Source organism: Pleurodeles waltl, chromosome 8 (assembly GCF_031143425.1).
Source record: "Pleurodeles waltl isolate 20211129_DDA chromosome 8, aPleWal1.hap1.20221129, whole genome shotgun sequence".
In the NCBI taxonomy this organism is placed as follows: Eukaryota; Metazoa; Chordata; class Amphibia; order Caudata; family Salamandridae; genus Pleurodeles; species Pleurodeles waltl.
In genome coordinates, this window is record NC_090447.1 from 1,346,967,036 (window position 1) to 1,346,988,076 (window position 21,041).

The 21,041-nt window shown below is 44.8% G+C and overlaps 1 protein-coding gene across 1 annotated transcript in view; it reads left to right on the forward strand.

The window, feature by feature from the left end:
- The window catches only part of PDGFD (platelet derived growth factor D), a 985,364-nt gene that overhangs the window by 459,733 nt on the left and 504,590 nt on the right, over positions 1-21,041 (forward strand). Inside the window, exon 2 of the mRNA XM_069202356.1 lies at positions 13,112-13,316. Within this exon, the coding sequence (XP_069058457.1) occupies positions 13,112-13,316 (205 nt within the window). The remainder of the gene's footprint in view (positions 1-13,111; positions 13,317-21,041) is intronic.

Genomic DNA, 21,041 nt, shown 5'->3' on the forward strand with positions numbered 1-21,041 from the left:
CTGCCTTTCACCCACACAGCACCCTGCTCTAGGGGTTACCTAGGGCACACATTAGGGGTGACTTATATGTGGAGAAAGGGGAGGTTTAGGCTTGGCAAGTACTTTTAAATGCCAACTCGAGGTGACAGTGAAACTGCACACACAGGCCCTGCAATGGCAGGCCTGAGACAAGGTAAAGGGGCTACTTGATTGGGTGGCACAACCAGTGCTGCAGGCCCACTAGTAGCATTTAATCTACAGGCCCTAGGCACATATAGTGCACCTTACTAAGGACTTATAAGTAAATTAAATAGTCCAATCAGGTATGATCCAAGGTTACCATGTTTAAAGGGAGAGAGCATATGCACTTTAGCACTGGTTAGCAGTGATAAAGTGTGCAGAGTCTAAAAGCCAGCAAAAACAGTGTCCAAAAAGTGGAGGGAGGCAGGCAAAAAGTTAGGGGTGACCACCCTAAGGCTGTCAGGTCTAACATGTGTCCCTCCAGCTGAAAGTGGGGAGAGCTACCCGACCTCCTGGGAGCTCTCATCGCTAAGGCGGAATTATCTGGAGAGACCATCAGCATTGGCGTGGTCAATCCCTGGGCGATGCTCCGCCGTAAAGTCCATCCCCTGTAGGGAAATGGACCACCTCAAGAGTTTAGGATTTTCACCCCTCATCTGCATGAGCCATCTGAGGGGCCTGTGGTCTGTCTGAACCCGGAAGTGAGTCTCAAACAGGTATGGCCTCAGCTTCTTCAGTGCCCAGGCCACAGCAAAAGCTTCTCTCTAAATAGCACTCCACCTCTGTTCCCATGGTAATAGCCTTCTGCTAATAAAGACTACTGGTTGGTCTAGGCACTCCTCATTTAGCTGTGCTAGGACCTCCCCTATGCCATGCTCTGAAGCGTCTGTCTGCACGATAAATTCCTGGGAGTAGTCAGGGGCCTTGAGCACGGGGGCCGTGCACATGGCTTCCTTTAGAGAGTCAAAGGCTTTCTGACAAGCCTCTGTACAATTCACCAATCTAAGTTGTTTCTTGGAAGTGAGTTCTGTCAAGGGTGACACAATGGTACCATAGCCCTTGACAAATCTGCGGTAGTATCCGGTGAGGCCTAAAAAGGCTCTCACCTCAGTCTGTGTTCTAGGTGGTTGCCAGGCCTTGATAGTTTCAATCTTGGCCTGGAGTGGCTGCACCTTGCCACCACCCACTAGGTGTCCCAAGTACACCACGGAACCCTGCCCAATCTGGCACTTACTAGCCTTGATGGTCAGGCCTGCCTGTTGCAGGGCCTGAAGCACCTCCTTGAGGTGGAGCAGGTGTTCCTCCCAGCTAGAACTGTAGACAGCTATGTCATCCTGGTAGGCTGCACAGAAGGCATCCTTGCCAGCTAGGACCCCGTTAACCAACCGTTGGAAGATAGCGGGGGCATTTTTCAATCCAAATGGCATCACCCGGAACTGGTAATGGCCATCAGGGGTTGAAAATGCAGATCTCTCTTTGGCCCCCTCAGTCAGGGTGATCTGCCAGTACCCTGAAGTAAGATCAAACGTACTCAGGGAACTTGGCAGCGCCCAGTCTGTCAACAAGCTCATCAGCTCGGGGGATGGGGTGAGCATCAGTCCGTGTGACTGAGTTGAGACCCCGGTAGTCCATGCAGAACCGGAGTTCTGGCTTTGCACCACGGGCAGTAGCCTTAGGGACCAACACCACTGGGCTGGCCCAGGGACTACTGGATTTCTCGATAACCCTTAAAGCTAACATCTTGGAGACCTCCTCCTTGATGCTGGCCTTCACCTTATCCGATAACCTGTAAATCTTGTTCTTCACAGGGAGGCTGTCACCTATGTCAATGTTATGAACACAGAGGTGGGTCAGTCCAGGAGTAAGGGAGAACAGGGGGGAGAAAAGCTCCAACAGCTCATAGCAGTCTCCCTTCTGGTTTAGAGTCAGGGTGTCAGAGAGAATGACCCCTTTCACTGACCCATCACCTTCTTGGGCAGAGAGGAGGTCGGGGAGAGGATCACTCTCCTCTTCCATTCCTTCATCTGTGACCAGAAGCATGTTGACCTCAGACCTCTCAAAATGAGCCTTTAGTCGGTTGACATGGAGCACCCTTAGGGGGTTCCTAGGGGTTTGGAGGTCCACTAGGTAAGTGGCCTCCCCTTTCCGCTCCTTTACTTCAAATGGGCCAGACCAGCGTTCCTGGAGAGCTCTAGGCTCTACTGGCTCCATTACCCACACTTTGTTTCCAGGTTGAAACTCTACCAGGGTGGCCTTCTGGCCTCAAGGTTACTTTGGGCCTCTTTCCAGAAGCGGGTCATCTGGTTGCAGAGGGCCAACATGTAGCTGACCACATCCTGAGGGGGCACCTTTGGAGCTCTCTCTAACCCCTCCTTGACAATGCTTAAGGGTCCCCTGACAGGGTACCCATAGAGAAGCTCAAAGGGACTGAACCCCACCCCCCTCTGGGGGACCTCTCTGTAAACAAAGAGAAGGCATGGTAAGAGGACGTCCCACTTATGCCTCATGGCCTCAGGGAGGCCACCAATCATGCCTTTCAAGGTCTTGTTGAATCTCTAGACAAGACCATTAGATTGGGGGTGATAGGGTGTGGTGAACTTGTAGGTTACACCACAAGACCCCACAGAGACTTCATGTATGCAGACATAAAGTTAGTGCCTCGGTCAGACACTATCTCCTTTGGGAATCCCACACGGGTAAATATCCCCATCAGAGTTCTGGCCACCACCTGTGCAGTTACGGTCCTCAGAGGGATTGCCTCTGGGTAACGGGTGGCATGGTCTACCAAAACCAGGATGAACCTGTTGCCTAGGGCAGTTTTGGGGTCCAATGGACCAACAATGTCGATGCCCACCCTTTCAAAGGGGATGCCAATGACAGGAAGTGGATCAGGGGGGTTTTAACCCTTTTCCCTGCTTTACCACTGGCCTGGCAGGTAGGACAAGATCTACAGAACTTATCTGAGTTTGTCCTCATTCTGGGCCAATAAAAGTGGGTGACAAGCCTGTCAAAGGTCTTGCCTTGCCCCAAATGTCCTGGCAGGGGAATGTCGTGAGCCAGACCCAGTAGGAAGGTTCGGTAATACTGGGGGACCACCAGCGCACGCGCTGACCCCATGGCCGGAACCTTAGGCTCACTGTAGAGGAGATCATTCTCCCAATATAGGTGGTGATCGCCAGAGGCTTCACCTGCTGCCTGGTCTGAGGCTTGCTTCCTCACAAAGACAATTATCAAGGATTGTCTAAATCTGGATTTTCCCTTTGAAATTCCATGGTTGTCATTCATTAACAACTCCCTTAGGATGGTGTTTGGCTTTACTGACGTGCAAGAACCAGCTAAGATTTTGACGCTGAAAGAGTCCGCCATGAAAGCCACACTGCTGGAAGTGGGAGAAAGGAATAGAGCTGCTATTGATGAGTCCAAGCAAACAGTGGTGACATAAATTTCTAAAAGCCTTGCTGTAGGTTTTCAACCTTATTTAACATCGGTGACAAATGCACAACATCACTTTGTTTTGATGGAACTTCTAGGCAGTGCGCTACATTTTATGCTATTTTGTCAGTTTTATTGTAATTTAAGGATTCATCTATTAAAACACATTTTTATTGCACACAATATTAGGAATCACACAGCTGCTATGCACCTTTTATATGCTTTGCAGTCGCCAAGTATTTGTTTTAGTATTGCTATTTTTATCTGTAAAGTACATATTAGGAAAAGAATGTCTGGACTTGTATAGTAAATTTGTTAATCTCGCCAGGAGAGTGTTATAATGATTTTTTCATATGCTATTTATTGTTTACATTATGTGCTTTTATGGTCTCTGCTGATAGCGCCAAAATAAAGATCTTTTTGATTTGATTTGATACAGTTTGATTTGTGTACACATCCAAGGCAATTTATCAACACACACTAAGGCCCCAATCATCAGAACTCGCGATGTGATAATTTTGTGCCTGAAACCAGGTATACAGTAGTTATTGCTAATTTTGTGGTGCAACCTTACCGCAGATCATTATTCACTGGTTTCATTAATCATAGAATTCTGCACACGATTTCTACATGTCATTTCTGAGCTCCAGGTCATGATTTGGGGGCACATTCTTCAAGATTTACCTGCCAAATGTGTCCCTAGATACATCAGTGCTAATTTCGCATGCCATATTACTGCATATAAAATCACTCTACAACTCAGTATTCACAATTATGCAAATAACTCAAGTTGAGGACTTAGTTGAGAAGATTGTTATCAATAATTGACCTAAGTTCTTTTTCAGTTTTGTCTGCCGACAAATATACAGAAGCTATAGAGCCCAGCCATTGCACTTACATGACTTCACACTCTGTAATAAAACCCCTGCATTCCCTAAACTTGAGTATGACGTATGAAAGTTCTGTACATACTTGGAAGTGTCTACGTCTGCTCAGAAAATTTTTGTCCTGACAGCCTTAGGGTTGTCTTCTGCCAACCATTTTGCCTGCCCCCTTCAATTTTCTGACCTCATTTTTGATGGTTTTATGACTTTGTGAACTTAACCACTGCTAACCAGTGCTAAAGCGCTTCCCCCCCAAATCATAGTAGCATTGACTTAACCCCAGTTGGCATATTTATTTTACTTATAAGTCCCTAGCATAGTGGCCTACCTGTGCCCAGGGAATGTAAATTAAATGCTACTTGTGGGCCTGCAGCACTGATTCCACCACCCACTTAAATAACCCTCCAACCATGTCTCAGGCATGCCATTGCAGTTTTATTCTGTCATTTTGATTTAGCAAGATAAACTTCTTTGCCAGGCCTAAAACTTCAATTTTTATACATGTGCTTCACTCCTAAGGTTGGCAGTAAATGACCCACAGGAGAGGGTGCGCTGTATTTAAAAGGCATGATATGTACCTTTAAGTTTTACATGCCCTGGCAGTGAAAACTCCCAAATTAGTTTTTCACTACTCCAAGGCCTATCTGTCGCTTAGGATTACTTTATTACATTTTATGAGTGTAAATCCCAATCTGGAAAAGATAAGGTTGTCAAGTTTGTTGTCTCTGAACTCACAATTTAAAATCACAACTTATGGTGAAGTCGCATCTTAAATTGCAGTCCTGAAAATGCCACTTTTAGCAACTTAAAGAAACAACATATGATGGACGAAATGCAGAACAAACCAAACATTCACCCCCAGTCACAGATCTGCGCTCAATCCATCAGTTCGTTGCTTGCCATGCCATTTTAGTTTGAACCCAGCCACATGCATATCAGTCTTGACCCTCTTCCACATGGAAGCAGTCCAGCCCGAACTGCCAAACTTTTAGAAACTTGGGCCCATATTTATAGTTTGTTAGAATCGCATTTGCGCAATTTTCTGATGCAAAAGTGGCAGAAACTTAAAAAATATAATTGAATTTTGTAAGTTTGTGCCACTTTTGAGTCAAAAAAGGACACATATGCAGCGCTAAAAAAGTATAAATATGGGCCTTGATATTTTCTTACTTTAGACATTTGGGGGCATATTTATACATTTTGGTGCAAAACTGCACGAACGCAGTTTTGCATCAAAAAGTTTTGCACCGGCTTGCACCATTCTTGAATGCTACCCAGGCACCATATTTATGGAATGGTGCAAGCCGGCGCAAAGGATAGGCTAGCGTTAAAAATCTTTTGTTAGCCGGGTGGGGTGGTGGTATGGGAGAAGGGGGTTATGCCCCAAAAAATGACGTTAGGCAGATTAGAGTAAAAAAGAATGACTCTAACCAGCCTAGCATCATTTTCTGATGCAAAACCATCCATACCACGACTCCTGTCTCGGAAAAGACAGGAGTCATGCCCACCACCCGAATGTGCTGGCCGTTGCACCCATTGCCATGTAGGGGGGGCAATTTCAGGGAACCCAATGGCACTTAAAAAAAATAATACTTACCTGTACTTACCTATACTTACCTGGGATGAGGTCCCCCATCCTCTGCTGTCCCTCTAATGTGGGTGGGGGTATCCCTGGGGACTGGGGAGGGAGCCTGTGGGCTTATTCCATGGTGGTCCACAGGTCCCCTAACAGCTGTCCTGACCCAGGAGTTAAATATTGGTGCAAAGCAAGCTTTACCATTATTTGACCCCTCCCCCCGTGCGTAGTTTTAGCTCTGGCGGATAAATATAGCGCTAAGGTCATAGTCAGTTTTTGCATGAGAACGCCTATCTTGCATCTCGTAGATGCAAGGTAGGATTCCACGTCCAAAAAATGACTTTAACTCCATAACGTTGGCGCTAGACGGGTCTAGTGCCAAAGTATAAATATGGAGTTTGTTTTGCACCGAATTTGTGTAAAAAACTAAATGACTCAAATTTAGTGCAAAACAAGTATAAATATGCCCCTTGGTGCCTGCTGCCTGTCTCCAATATACATTTGGGGTGAGGTGACAGCTGGGCTTGTGCAATCCCTCTAGACAACCAGACACAGAGGGAGTTTAGGTGTGGCTGATAAGCCATCAACATCCTGATGAGCCATCAACATCCTGATGAGCCATCCTGGGCGGAATAGAATGGACTGACACTTACACATGAAGGGAAGTTCCCTGACCCATAGGAGGTGCCCCTCCTGTCCTCTGCCCTTGACAGTGGTTTTGTGGCTGCTGAAATCAAGCTCTTTGGCTCATCATGACCGTGAACAGGCCCGCTTGCACCCGAACCGTGCTGTTCACATGAAGAATCAGTGCAAGCAATCACAGGCTCCAGCCTGCCTACCAGCAACACGTGTCTGACTCTTTGCACCCAGAGGCCTTGCTCCTGGTGAACTTCTCACCCACAAGCGGGACTCTTGGCTCAATTCTGAAAAGGTAAAACATCAGCAGGACTTACCTTTTAATGTGTCCGACCTGCCCTCCATCACGGTCAGCCTGAACTCTTGACTTCTACTGATTGGATGTTTGTCATTTTGGCCTTGTATTATTCATAAAATTAAGCTCCATTATTCCCATTATTCTAACCAGTTATGGTATCTTTTTGTGTGGTGTATTCACTGTTTTACTGTTTGAAGTGTCACACAAATGCTTTACATATTACCTCTTAAGTGAAGCCTGATTGTTCTGTGCCAAGCTACCAGAAGGTGAGAACAGGTTACCTTTTAGTGTGTATCTGACTTACCCTGACAAGGATTGTGTTACTGCTTGGACAGGGTGCATACCTTTCCCAAACAGTAACCTAATTCCTAACAGAGGTCTACTAGAGCAGTGATCTGTCATTCTCTAGGCTTGTGTCACCTAAGGTGATCAGAAGCTCACTTCTTTAATATACTTTCAGGCACCTCAGCTCATTCCATTCCTATATCCACAAAGGGCATAGGTTTCCTGTGAATCTCTAACTTCCAAGACTATGGGGGTCATTATGACCCTGGCGGTATTATGACCGCCAGAGCCAAAACGACGGGAGCACCGCCAACAGGCTGGCGGTGCCTCCCTGCGTATTTGGACCGCACCGCCGGGGCCGGGGCCGGTGCTAATCCGCCAGGGCAGCGCTGCAAGCAGCGCTGCCCTGGGGATTATGTCTCCCCTACCACCAGCCTGTTTCTGGTGGTTTATACCACCAGGAAGAGGCTGGCGGTAAGGGGACTAAGGAGGCCCCTGGGGGCCCCTGCACTGCCCATGCACTTGGCATGGACAGTGCAGGGGCCCCCAGGCAGAGCCCCGTCGCGCATTTCATTGCCCGAATTTCGGACAGTGAAATGTGCGACGGGTGCTACTGCACCCGCTGCACATCACCATTGCCGCCGGATCAATTACGAGCCGGCGGCAATGTTGATGTGACATTTCCGCTGGTCCAGCGGAAATGTCAAAATAGGGAGCCAGCCATACCGGCAGCAAATTCTGGCACCCGCAACCTCGGCGGTCTGCCATGCAGACCGCCGAGGTTGTAATGACCCCCTATATAATCTTTCATTACTGAGGTAGCAAGCCGTCATGTTTAGTGCTTTTGAATAATCCTAGCCACTTGCAAATGGTCTGTATTGCATTCTTGGGATCTTGCCAATTATACACTGCTCTGTTGTTTTCTAGCTATGTTTGCCTTATAAAAAGGCTTCTTTATACATAAATGCATACATATAGGACCTTTATCGCTTTGATCTACCTCTGTTCAACCTTTGTATTCTTTCCAAGCATGCTGCCCATGGGAGGGCCATTCAGTGGGCTGGCTCCTGCAAGTATCAGCTAGAGGTCGGAGGATGATGTGGCAACTTTTGATTGGAATAGTATCCCACCAAGAGTGATGTCCTCCACCTCCCTTTAAGAGCCCTTGTATAGACAGGACAAGCTGGGAAAATAATAAAGATAAAAGACTAGCACACCAGTCAACCCCTTTCAGGAGCCTTGGGAGGGTATTCCTGGCTTGTATTCCTGAATTCTCTTTGACATTTCTTAAGTGCTAATGACCCCAACTCTCTGATTCTTCCCCATTCCTAGTGTGGAATGGACTCACAGTAATGCCTTCAAGGAGAAGTGTTCTGTGGACACATGTGGTTACTTGGAAGATGACATCACTGTAGACATGTGTTGTTGCATATAATCTTCTGGCAGGAAAGTGAAGGTGTATGTGACTTGAGCATCTAGGTGTTGTGTGTGGTCCTCCAGTGGTGAAGCATGGGGACCTAGGTAGAGCTGAGATGTCCCAGACCAGGCTAGAAGGAAAGGTGGGTGCAGAGCCATTGAACAAAAACGTGCTGCCTGGAAGAGAAACAGTATCAGATGTTATAAAGGGTGTAACATCGTCTGATATATGGAACTGAGAGGTAGAAGGAGGGCTTACTTAGGCTGTGATAAGTTATCTTTGTACTGGGCCCAGGGTCAACCAACCAATGATGGGTAGAGGACGTTGCCTGGAAGAAATAGGATCAGAGATGTCCTCATTTTAATCTGCCTTTCATATAAGGATCTTTTGAATCTCAGTATGTGCATCCACAGCCTTGTAAAACTTTTAGTATGATCAAGTGTACTCAAGAAATGGCTGACCAATGTGTACAATTTTGAGTGTGCTATTTAAATATCCTAGCACCTTGGGAAGGGGCTGTGCTACATAATCTTCTAGTGTGCATTGAACAAAAATGTTTCTTCTCCACTCAAGAGGAGTATGGGAACTTCATCTCTTCACCCCATGACAAGGGTGCCATTCCTGCCCTTCTTCAGTGCCTCTTTGCCACTGCCATTGGCCAGTCGGAGACCTGAGCCTCTGAAGATATGAGCCAGAGAGGCAGGAGAAACACTAATATCATACAGATCAGAGACAGTGACCATGTTGCATTGGTTAAAGAGAGTCAGCCCCATCCTCCACAAATTAAGAGGGGCTGTCTGCAGAGAATAAAGCTCACATGGGCCTCTACCAAATGGAATTAGGCATGGACTAATACAGACAAATGGACGTGTCAAAAAATATAACCAGTCAGTGTCCCCAAATACATCACCAAATGCAGAGGCTTAGGAGCAATGCTGGGGCCTTGGGGAAAGAGGGAGATCATAATTACATCGTTAAACTCACTGAAACTAAAGCTAATTATTCAATGTCATGGTCTTTAAATGTAGTATAATGCAGTGATTTATTATGGAAATATTGCTGTGTGTTTACTTGCCTGTTTATATTAGTGGTTGGTTATTGAAAATGCCAATGAAAATCTTTAAACAAAACACCAAGGCAGTTGTTTATGTTTGTGGGACAAGAGGAAAGTAAAATAGACCATCCCATAGATCATAGTAATACAATTGGAGTACTTTTGTGTGGGTGGTTAACAACCCTCCCTAATCCTGCTTAAACACTTCTTACTTCTCTCTAAACCGATCATCTTTAGTAGCAGGTCTGCCCCTATTCCCACCCACTCGCTCCAGTCCTTCCCACATTTACTACTCAAGTGTATTCTTAAATGTGCAGAGAATCTGCACTGGGGCACAGGACTCTACACAAATAAGTGTAGGGAGTACGGAGTCTTAAAACACCTCATGTTGTTTGTGAATTGTAATTTGCAGTACATTTTGTTGCAAATGACATACCATAATACAAAGTGCAGTTTGAAAATAAGGCCCGGAGTTTGTGAATAGAGAAAAGTAGTAATTTGTAGGATAATTATTTTAATGATTGCATAAAAACCATTGTATTCTTTAGGCAGCCAGTGCCCTCTTTTCATGGTACCAATTGATTCTAAAAATAAAATGCCATAATTTAACTTTGCCATGTTTTCTGTCTTAGGAATATATGTACACCTATGTAAACTCGAGATACAATAGAACCCTTGTCTGTGCCTAGAGATGGTCTATTACAGAGTACTTGTGTCTGATCTGAAAGAATACCCCAAAAGACTTCCAAGAACTGATGCCTCTCTTTCAGTTCCGATGAAAAGAAAGCAATCTGGTCAGCAGACGTAGCTACTTTACCATCTTAAGGTGAATAGTATTAGACATTTGTAAATGGCATAAAACCCATAAAAGTGTGAAACATACTATGCAAATAGAGTGGGAATATTAGACAGCTCTGGCCTGCACCATTTTATATTAGGATTGAACAATCCTCATTTAAACCAAACATGCAACTGTCAGATCATATAACATTTAATCAATTTTAGAAAGTTTAGGTCTAATCCTACTTTAATCACTGTAAACTAGAGACATGTTGCCTTACCAGATGCTTTCTTGGCATCTACCGGAGCCATACTTGCACATTCCACGCTAGCTTCAGAATGTTAATTATAGAAGTCGCCACATTGGTATGTGGCACTTTATTTTTTACTGGAAATGGATCCATGTTTCCTGATGCATACTATTGACTATTTGAACAACTAATCACTTTGCCAAAATCTTGGCATTTATTTTGCCATCCAAATTCATTAATGATTTGATATTATGGTGAGCATTGCTGTCAGTCATTCTTTTTTTTAGGAGAAATAAGCAAATTAACACCTCTTAACTGTCCAAAGTTATTAATAAGATTTAAGTAGAGAGGGCCAAATATATGAATGAATGTTATGGAATTCAGTAGAGATACAGTCTTACTCAGGTAGCCCTTTAATTGCTGAATGAACTATCTGTATAGTAAATGTTACTTCAAGTTGAGAGGAAATTTCAGCTTTTAATTGCCCTTCCATATCAGTGGACCAATATTCTTCACATATCTCAGTATTATTAGTTATATCTTCCATGTTTAGTGTATTATTGTGAATATGAAATATCTCTAGTATTTGAGAAGGTTGACATTAGTACTTATTATCTCTAATTTGGTAAATTTGTAGTCATTGTTTGGCCACTACCTGCTTGTATACATTATTTTCTTTGTAGCACAATTGGAAGCTTGACCAAGCATGAAGCCAAGTCTAAATGTGTTAATTGTGCATGTGATCTGTCTCCATACTGAAGTGTGGCTTGGTTTCTTCATATGGAGTAGTTTATTGTTCCTTCCCTAATTTCAGCTTTCACTGCATCTGAGACCAGTGTTGCTCACCTAATTTCAGCTTTCATTGCATATGAAACCCTCTGTTGATTTTTAATAACATTCTTAAGACAACATCGTATACCATACATTACAGAGCAAATTCTTTCTCAAGATTGGATGGCTTTCAAGTCAGCCTAAGTTCCCTTGATTCTGTTTGTTGCCTTCTCGTCTTGCTTTGTTTGAACCTGCCCCCCTTCCTTCCTCCACAGGAGCATTTTGGTTTTAACAAAACTCATAGGCCCATATTTATACTCGGTTTGTGCTGAATTAGCATCATTTGTTTACGCTAATTCAGCGCAAACCGAACTCCATATTTATACTTTGGAGCTAGACACTTCTAGCGCCAAAGTTATGGAGTTTATGTTGTTTTCTGGAGGGGAAAACCTACCTTGTGTCAATGAGATGCAAGGTAGGCATTCCCGTCCAGAAAAGGACGATATGGCCGTTGCGCCATATTTATCCCCCTGTGCTAAAATCCAGCACGGGGATGGGGGTCTTAAATCATGGCGCTATGCTTGCTTACCACCATTATTTAATGCCTGGGTGAGGTCAGGTGTAAGGGGACCTTTAGGCAGATTTTCATGGTCAGAGACCATGGAAATTGCCCACAGTGCCCTTGCCTGTCCACAGGGACACCCCCAACCACCCCTACCCACACCAGGAGGTCACCTAAGGATGGGGGACCCATCCAAGGTAAGACCGCGTGAGTATGTTTTTTGTTTTTGCCACCATCGCTCGGGACCATAACTTGGGTCCCCCTGCAGGGCGCTGGCCCAATGGCCATGCCCAGGGGACATACATCCCCTGGGCATGGCCATTGGGGTGGTGGGCATGGCTCCTGTCTTTACTAAGACAGGAGCCATGTCCGTGGGGCTCGTGTGGCAGAAAATGGAGCTACACTGCCTAGAGGCAATTGTTTTGCCTCTGAACAGTGTAGCGCCATAATTTGGCGCACAAGCCCTGGTTCCCCCTACACCTCCTCAGCCCTGTTAGCGTCCTTTCCAAGGACGCTGACAGGGCCTTAGCGCCAGCTAGCACCATTCCATAAATATGGCACCTGGCCGGCATCTAGGGATGGCGCTAGCCGGCGCTATAATTTTTTGTGCAAACCTGCATTAGCACAAGTTTGCGCCAAAAAGTATAAATATGGACCTTAATGCTTTCTGTTATAACGCATAAAGAAATTTCACATTCTAGGTGATTCAGCAAACAGTTTCTGTATTCACCAATTTGCCAATAAGGCCAGTTCTAATGGTCTCTTTGTAAGATAAGATATGGTCCCAATTACAATTTGCCTAACATTTAACAGAAACTTGACTTTAATGCTCCCAGGTGTCTGCTGCAGAACTCTGGGTCTATATAATTATTATGCATACAGTGATATTATAACAATTGTATTGTGTTCTATTGGTATTGATATAGTGCCTCCCATACACTCTCAAGGACTAAAGCACAACAACTATTAGTGATTAAATTGAATGGTGAAAAAGTAAAATAAAGAATGTGTGAGGGGGAATAGTATCCACCAAATTAACTCAACCTTTTAAAAAAAAGCATTCATTCAGAAATGTACTTTTTTTAAATTGTATTCTCTTGTTTTTTTAAATGTATATTTACTGATCAAAATGTTTTCTTGTTGTACTTCATTTGTCTATTTGCAGAAAGCAATCATCTTACAGACTTGTACCGGAAAGAAGAAATCATCCATGTGGTCGGAAATGGCGGCATACACAGCCCACGATTCCCAAACAGCTACCCCAGAAACCTCTTACTGACATGGAAGCTGCACTCAGCAGAGAACACCAGAATTCAGTTGGCCTTTGATAGTCAGTTTGGACTAGAGGAACCAGAAAATGATGTCTGCAGGTGAGAAAAACGTTGTCTGAGAACATTGTGGGTGAGGAATGTATCTTACTCACACTGTGGATGAACTGCTTCTGGGTACCAATAATACGTCTGTTATTCTTGGCTCTCAGTCATATGCCAGCTAATGTGATGATATGCCACAGGTCTGCTTATAAGGCCATGATGTCCCCCATGCCAGGCAATGCCAACAAGTGTCAGATAAGTTTGGCTTGAAGTAAGACTCATAAAGTGATTTATTCATTCTTACCAGGGACAGTGCGTGGAGTTTCAAAGTGGGGATGCCCTAGAACGCTCGTGGAGTTTGCAGAGTATTCCCCACTCTGCGCTCCGCATAGAGCGCAGAGTTCTGAGAATCACCTCCTCCCAGCGATATTTCTCAACACGGGCTGTTGCGGATGGTTGATTTGAGAAATCTTCTGTTCATTTGAGGAAGTTCCACTTGAGTAGAATATCTACCCGAGTGGCAGAAAAGAAGCAGCACCCTCTTGCGCTGTGTGTGGTGCTGTTTGCGCTGATTTTTCAGTGCAGGATAAACACTCAGAGCTGTGTGAATGGTGTGACCTAACACACTCAACCACTTGTGGAACTCCACGTAGGTTGGCGGAGTTTTTTGGTCGTGAACTCTACCCAGGCCTACTAGGAAGCCCGTGTACACTCACAATTGCATGAAAATGTGGTACTCGCAAACTCCTCACTAACCAATCTCCACAGTGGCTACAGTTGAAGAATTAATTCAGTCAGGAATAAGAATAAATACATTTTCAGAATGGGATGGGAATGGAACAGCTCTAAAACTGATAAGAGTCTAAAAGTAGGGCTTTCTCCATGAAAACAAGAATGTTGTGTGGAAATATTAAAGCTACAAGTAAAATAATGCAGAGTGATTCCTAATTATTAACGCTGATCTGCATTCACAAAACATTTCGAGGAGCACTCTTGGAAAGCTGTGACTTTCGCCACTGTTCTGTCTTTTGCGTGCGCAGCGCGCATGGAAGTGCACCGGCCGATCGGGGCCTTACATTCTGGTAAGTAACGCGCGGGCCGCAAACACGCGGTTGAAATGACATGGACACGGGACACACAGGTAGATCGTTACGCTTCCTCGGCCGGGGGTCTTAGCCCCACCCACCTGCCGAGTCAAACACTTTATTAGCTCCCTTGCGTCACGGCGCCCATACCATCTCGCTCACATAAACAGGGAGGTTGGAACCTTCCGGCATGCACGGGGTTTAGACATACAAAACACCCCTGTGCGCCGAGAACTGTGGGGCGCCCCTCCCAAACATAACAGCCACTAGCTAAAATAATAATCTAAACTGAGTACCTATGCTAGTTAACACAAATATGTGCCCCAAGTATCTCTCATATGCGTAATCCTTGGTTATCCCCCGTATGCCTGACAATGCATAATGTGTCCGAGGGATTTTCCATATTAAAGTCAATGCCATGATGTGCTGAAGTAGTGTATTATTTTCTAGCAAACACTGTTATTCCTCATGCATCCACTATGCATCAGTAATTTCAATGACGAACCATTGAGATCCTTGAATCAGCTCGTATACCACCCAGTTTTGTTATTTGACGAAGGTATCACCAGTGAAGGTCAGTACCATGACCTGACCTTGGTGTCCCTTGTAATGACAATAACTGCTATACTATTCTTCATGGTTTCCTCCTCACAATCAATGCATGTTGGTTTACAGGTATCCGTTCATCACAATCATTATAATTATGTGTCCAGAGTTTTCCAGCCAATCCAATAATGTGCTGCAGGCGTCCCCAAGATTACATTTCTTTCTTGTATTCATATGCCAGCTAATTTCACCATCATGAACCTCTTGTATCTCCTAAGTGCCAAAATAAAGAAAACAGGATAATGTTGGTGATCAATGAGAAAATAATTTCACCATATATACTCAGATGCAACACCTGTACAATTGAGATGGTTATAAATAATTAAATGTTTAGGATCACTTATCAGGAACATTTAATTTTTTCTGTTGGGCACTGTTGATATACATGGGCTCAAAGAGTGTTTTTATGTGATGGTGTAAGTGGTTTTGTATGTGATATAAGTGCATAAGGTTTTTATGGGGGGTGACTGTACAATAAAATGAAGCAGTGATACAGCTGGATTATTTGAATAAAATAAGAAATTAGCTGAAGTGTCATTAAGAGAATGGTAAATCACTGTATTCTGAAAAAAGATAATATGCTTTAAAAAAAAAGAAGAAAATATGTTTAGAGTAGCTTTTTTGATCAATGATTTAGTGACTTTTGAGCTGTGGAGGAGGCATTTTCTTTTCATTTTTTGTCATTCCCCTGTCGCCTTCCTTATTATTCAATCAGGTGCCCCAAGGTTTTTGTAATTTAATCTCCTGAATACCAGTCTAAGCAATAATGTGATGTTTACCTTCCTGTATATCAATCATAAACATGATGCACCTCTGATGCCCTCATATGCCAATGAAACAATGTTTCCTGAATTGCTCCTATATGAACACTCAATGTTATTATATCCCATAGTTGTTTCCATATACCGGTCAATGCCAATTTACTGCCACTGGCATCCCCGCCAATACCCTTACTTACCCTAGGAACTTCACTCCATATTCCTACCAATGCCATGATATGCCCCCCTTCTTCTCATTTTCAAATCAATGCCATGTGTGCCAGGAAAGTTGGGAGAACCCCTACCACAAAGGAGGAAACACACAATGGTAAGTATGCCCTTGCTCACATACCGATGCTCACATGTGCAGTTACATATACAAACATAAAGCACATGCATGTACATACAAACTCACATACATGGACCCATACACATTGTAGGAAACTAGACTGTATATCCACAGGAATGAAAGATAATTGACCTTATATGAGCTGTGACTATGGTCCAAAATTGCCTAAACAGAAGAATGAATTGAAGCAAGCAAGCTTCAATTAGGGTATCCTTGAATTATCTTTGGCAGCATGACCAAAGCAGCAAAGACCTCCTATGGAAAAAGCGTGTGAATGTTTGAGTATTACAAATGTAACTAAGCAATACAAAAGATAAATAATGTATGTTTTAATAAAGAGAAGTCACGTTTAAAAAGAAAAAAATAGAAAAGGGATTCAAAAGTAACATGAGAAGGAAAAGCGTACAAGTGTCCTGTAGTGGAGTGACTAGAAATGAGGCAACCTGAGTAGCTGACCCACAAATACATGTAGCCAAGTTGAAGTTGAAGGCTGGGCTTGCTCATGATATTTAGCTTTTAACATGATATTTTGGAAACATGCAGAATGACCCTGGAGGCTGTGCATGAGCAGTGCTCTAAGGGTATTGGATACATGTTGTGGACTTCATTTGTGACTCAACTGAAACTGACTGCTGAAAATTGGGGCAAAATATGAAATAGTGGTGTGTTACATTTATGATTTCTTTGTTGAAACTCTATCATGTTTTTAGAGTTTGGAGCAGTCCAGTAGAATAAAGTGAAATGCTTTGTCCAATATGGGATAGACGAATTGGCTTAGCTTTGTGGGAGAACTTAGTATAACATGCTTGTGGGAATTAAAAAGCTCTGAACATAATAAAAGGGCATGGCTATAGAAATATGTCACAGCTGTGTTCATAGGGTGTACTGGGTCAGTGGTTGACTGGAAGCAAACACCAACCCTAGCATAAATGTCCCAACTAGCCCCGCATCACAGGACGACATGATTGTAATGAGTAGAACAGAAGTTAACTGGGTTTTATAAAACTGGTGGAGCAACCTTACTTGATGCAGGCACACCTTAATCTGAAATACTTCAGGGTCTCAGCAAGCAAGTACCCCAGTACCAGGGCAGATCCAAGTGGCTCCGTGTATCTGCACAGTGACGTTGCGCTCCCAGTTTATGGAAGCAGGTCACAGTGCATTGAATACCTGTCAGATGTACAGACCTTCCATTGTTTTTAGACAAACATAAGAACGTCATTTGGGGAAATATTAAAGTCACATGACTAGCACTTGCATTGTTTATTCCACAAGGTTCTCTTCAAAGAATGCCAAAATAGAGACTTTGGTTTTTATTAGACCAGGCCTGTTCTAAAATCTTTGAGGACTGGGCATGAGCTTTTAGAGCAACTGTATAGTTGACCATTTGTTGCTGTCCTTTGACAAGTGCCTAAAAGATTACATCAATTGCAAATAATACTTTCATTACTGGATTTTGTGCTCCCTTCCCCTGAAGAGTGACTTTTAATTCTTAATCTTTCTAAAGTGGGGGACAATATATTCACTTTCTCTATAATACCTCTCCAATGTGGAGGACATGAAGGTCTTGCTTTCATACTGGTTTAATAAAATACTTCTTACTGTAGCACCAGAAGGATTTTCTATTTTTTGAGAAATCTCCAGCTGTGAGGGGAGAGCTGCTTTATTTTAAAGTGAAAGCAGACAGAGTCCCTCATTATGGCTCTATATATCTTTTCTGAAGACCGCCGTTTTGACGCCCACCAGATAATGACACACAAACACAAAACCAACAGAAACCAGCCACAACAGCAATTCTGCCAGACCCAATGGTGGCAAAAAATGGCACGACCCACCCTGCTACGCCAGCAACACACCACCCTCCAAATTATGTACTACGAATCACCACAGCGGACACTCACGGTGGACACCCATTGGCAGTGCACACCGCCGCAATAGAATTAGGCACCCAGCACCAACAGAAGCCAACATTGGCCAAATGGAAAAACCCACATCTGACACATATACACACACGGTACACACCCACCAACAGCACTATAAAACACACACCCACAAAACCCACAAGACTTTGCAAACATGAAAAACAAATCACACCTAGCCAGCAACAGACAAAACAAGAACTGCACACACAAACCACAGCCACCTATTTACATCTCACGCATCACAGACCACACACCATACCCCAACACCCATCACACTCTGCACAACACACACACACAACACCCACCACACAATAGGCATGTCCCCACACAAGAATCCCCTTTTCACAGATGAGGAGTTGCAGGTGATGGTGGAGGAAATCGTCAGGGCAGAGCCACAGCTGTTCGGGGAACAGGTCCAGCAGATATATATTGGCAGGAAGATGGAGCTATGGAAGGGGATCGTGGAAAGGGTGAACTCCTTGAGAACATATCCATGCACAAGGGATGACATTCGCAAGAGGTAGAATGACCTATCTGGGAAGGTGCATGCCGTGGCCTCCAGGCACCACATCAGGTTGCCATCATGAAGACTGGTGGTGGATCCCAACCTCCTCCCCTACAGTTCACAGCATGGGAGGAGCTAGTCTTGGCAATCCTGCATCCTGAGGGCCTCACTGGAGTCACTGGAGGACTGGACACTGGTAAGTCACCATTACTACCCTACCTTCACCAATACCTGCAGAGCGTGTCACCCCCTAAGCCTGACTCCCTACACCCCACTTAATCCCATACAGTGCCCCACCCCAATAACCACCCTCAAACCCCTGCATGCCTACCCACTGCAAGCACACCTCACAGTTCTGCATGCACACACAATAGCAATGCATGGGCAGCATGTAGCACTACCAATCGCACAATCCATCACCATACACTAACCAGAGGTGGGAGGACAACATCAAACTCATAGGGAAAGACAGAAATGCAGAAAATATGACAGACAATGATTATAACAAATCACTTACATGTCCACAGGTGCCCCAGCCAACGTCAGTGGCGAGCATGTGTCACGGCAACCCAGTCCTCTATGATGACAGCCCTCAGTGATGACAGCAACTCAGGATGTCCCGATCTGGATGAACTCCCTGGCCCTTCTGGGACCACTGGTCAGTTAGCTTCCACATTCACACCCAGTCCACTACAGAACCCACACCCTCCAACTCCAACACCACACAAGCCAGCCAATGTCCACAAACCTCTCTCTCCAGGGCACGTTGATCAATAGTGTGCCCACCTGCACAGGGACCTGAGTCGACACCACGCAGGCAAGACAATGAAGGTGCTGGTGTAAGTGGGAGTAGGCACACCATTCAGGAGACACAGGAACAGGGGGCCAGGGCCAGTGGGAGGGCAGCTGTGTGCCAGGGGGAGGCCAGACCCAGGGAACCGACTGCCCAGGAGGCCCTCACTCATGTCCTGGGAGCATACCAACAATCACAGGGCAGGATGGGTCAGCTGGTTACCATATTGCAGGAGATCCTGCGGCTGCAGGGGGCACACCACCAGCAGGTATTATAGCTGTTACAGGTCCTTAATGCCAACATGGCCTCCATTGCAGGGGTGCTGGGTGACATGGCCAACACGATGCATGAGAACAGAGCACACCAGCGGGCCACTTGCACTAGCTAGTCCACTCACCAGCCAAATACATCTCCTGCAGCTAGTGGACAGGAGGACCTGCCACACCACTCACAGGCCACCAGCACCCCTCCCCCTGCAGAAGGTGAACCACCCCGAAGACGTTCCCTGCGACCCAGACAGACACCAGATCTGTTGCCAAGACCAAAACCATTGTCAGGAAATGAGCCCCACCAGAATGTCCCCTTTGTGTGCTACTGAGTCACCTTGTTCACTTTGGATTGCCAGAGCTCCTTTTCCTATGGCCCAGTGGATAATGGACCTGTGCTACAAACCAACTGGGCCACTACACTGAAGTTTTCGTCCACCATCACTACACTCTATTGCACCATCCCATCATTTTTGTTACTTCAATAAACACCCTTGAACACAAATTGAGTAATAGTGATTTATCATACAACAATTTGCAATGTGAACTGCATTATCCTGTGTAAATGTCCTGTAATGTGTGAATCCATCCAACAAATGTGTTTAAGCAGTCTGTAGTCATCACATCAGTACACAGTTGTGACCATACCAACATCTGCAGAAAGGGAAAGCATAAGTGACAGTCAATTGAAATGTAAAGGTAGTGCTTGGCACAACACAGCAGGCACACAGCACTTAACTGTAATGGAGATATGAACATAAGTACAGTCTTAACTGAGTGTCATTGGAAGTACTGCTGTATCAGATGTGGTAGGGCACATGGCATCTGAGGGCCAAATTGTGCATCATTACAGCTAGCTACCACTATCTGGAAGAACTTCTTAGGGGCGTAGTATAGGGATCCACCTGTTAAATGAAGGCACTGGAACCTGGCCTTCAGTAGAAAAAATGTGTGTTTAACAACCCTCCTGGTATGGCCATGTGCTTCATTGTACCGATTTTCTGCCCCTGTCCTCAGATTCCTCACTGGGGTCAACAGCCAGGACAGGTTTCGATAGCCAGGGTCACCAGGAAGTAGTGAGGGACATACATTACTTATGTACAGAGGCATGGAGTATAACTTCAGTTGGCATACACTGACAGATATTGGTTGAAGACTCAAGCTCACCTATGAGCCACACTCTCTGCCTCTGTAGTTGTGCCATCACCTCTGGGACACTGGTATTCCTCAACACAAAGGCATCATGCACAGATCCAGGAAACTTGGCAGTGACATGGGAGATGTATTGATCAGCAAGGCACACCATCAGGACATTTAGACAGTGGTAACTCTTCCTATTCCTGTAGACCTGCTCATTTCCCCTGGGAGGGACCAAGGCAATATGGGTCCAGTCAGTGGCCCCAATCACATGTGGTATGTGTTCCATGGCATACAATCCAGCCTTCACAGTGTGCAAATCTTCACCCTGGGGGAAGGAGATGTAGCTGCTCATGTGTTT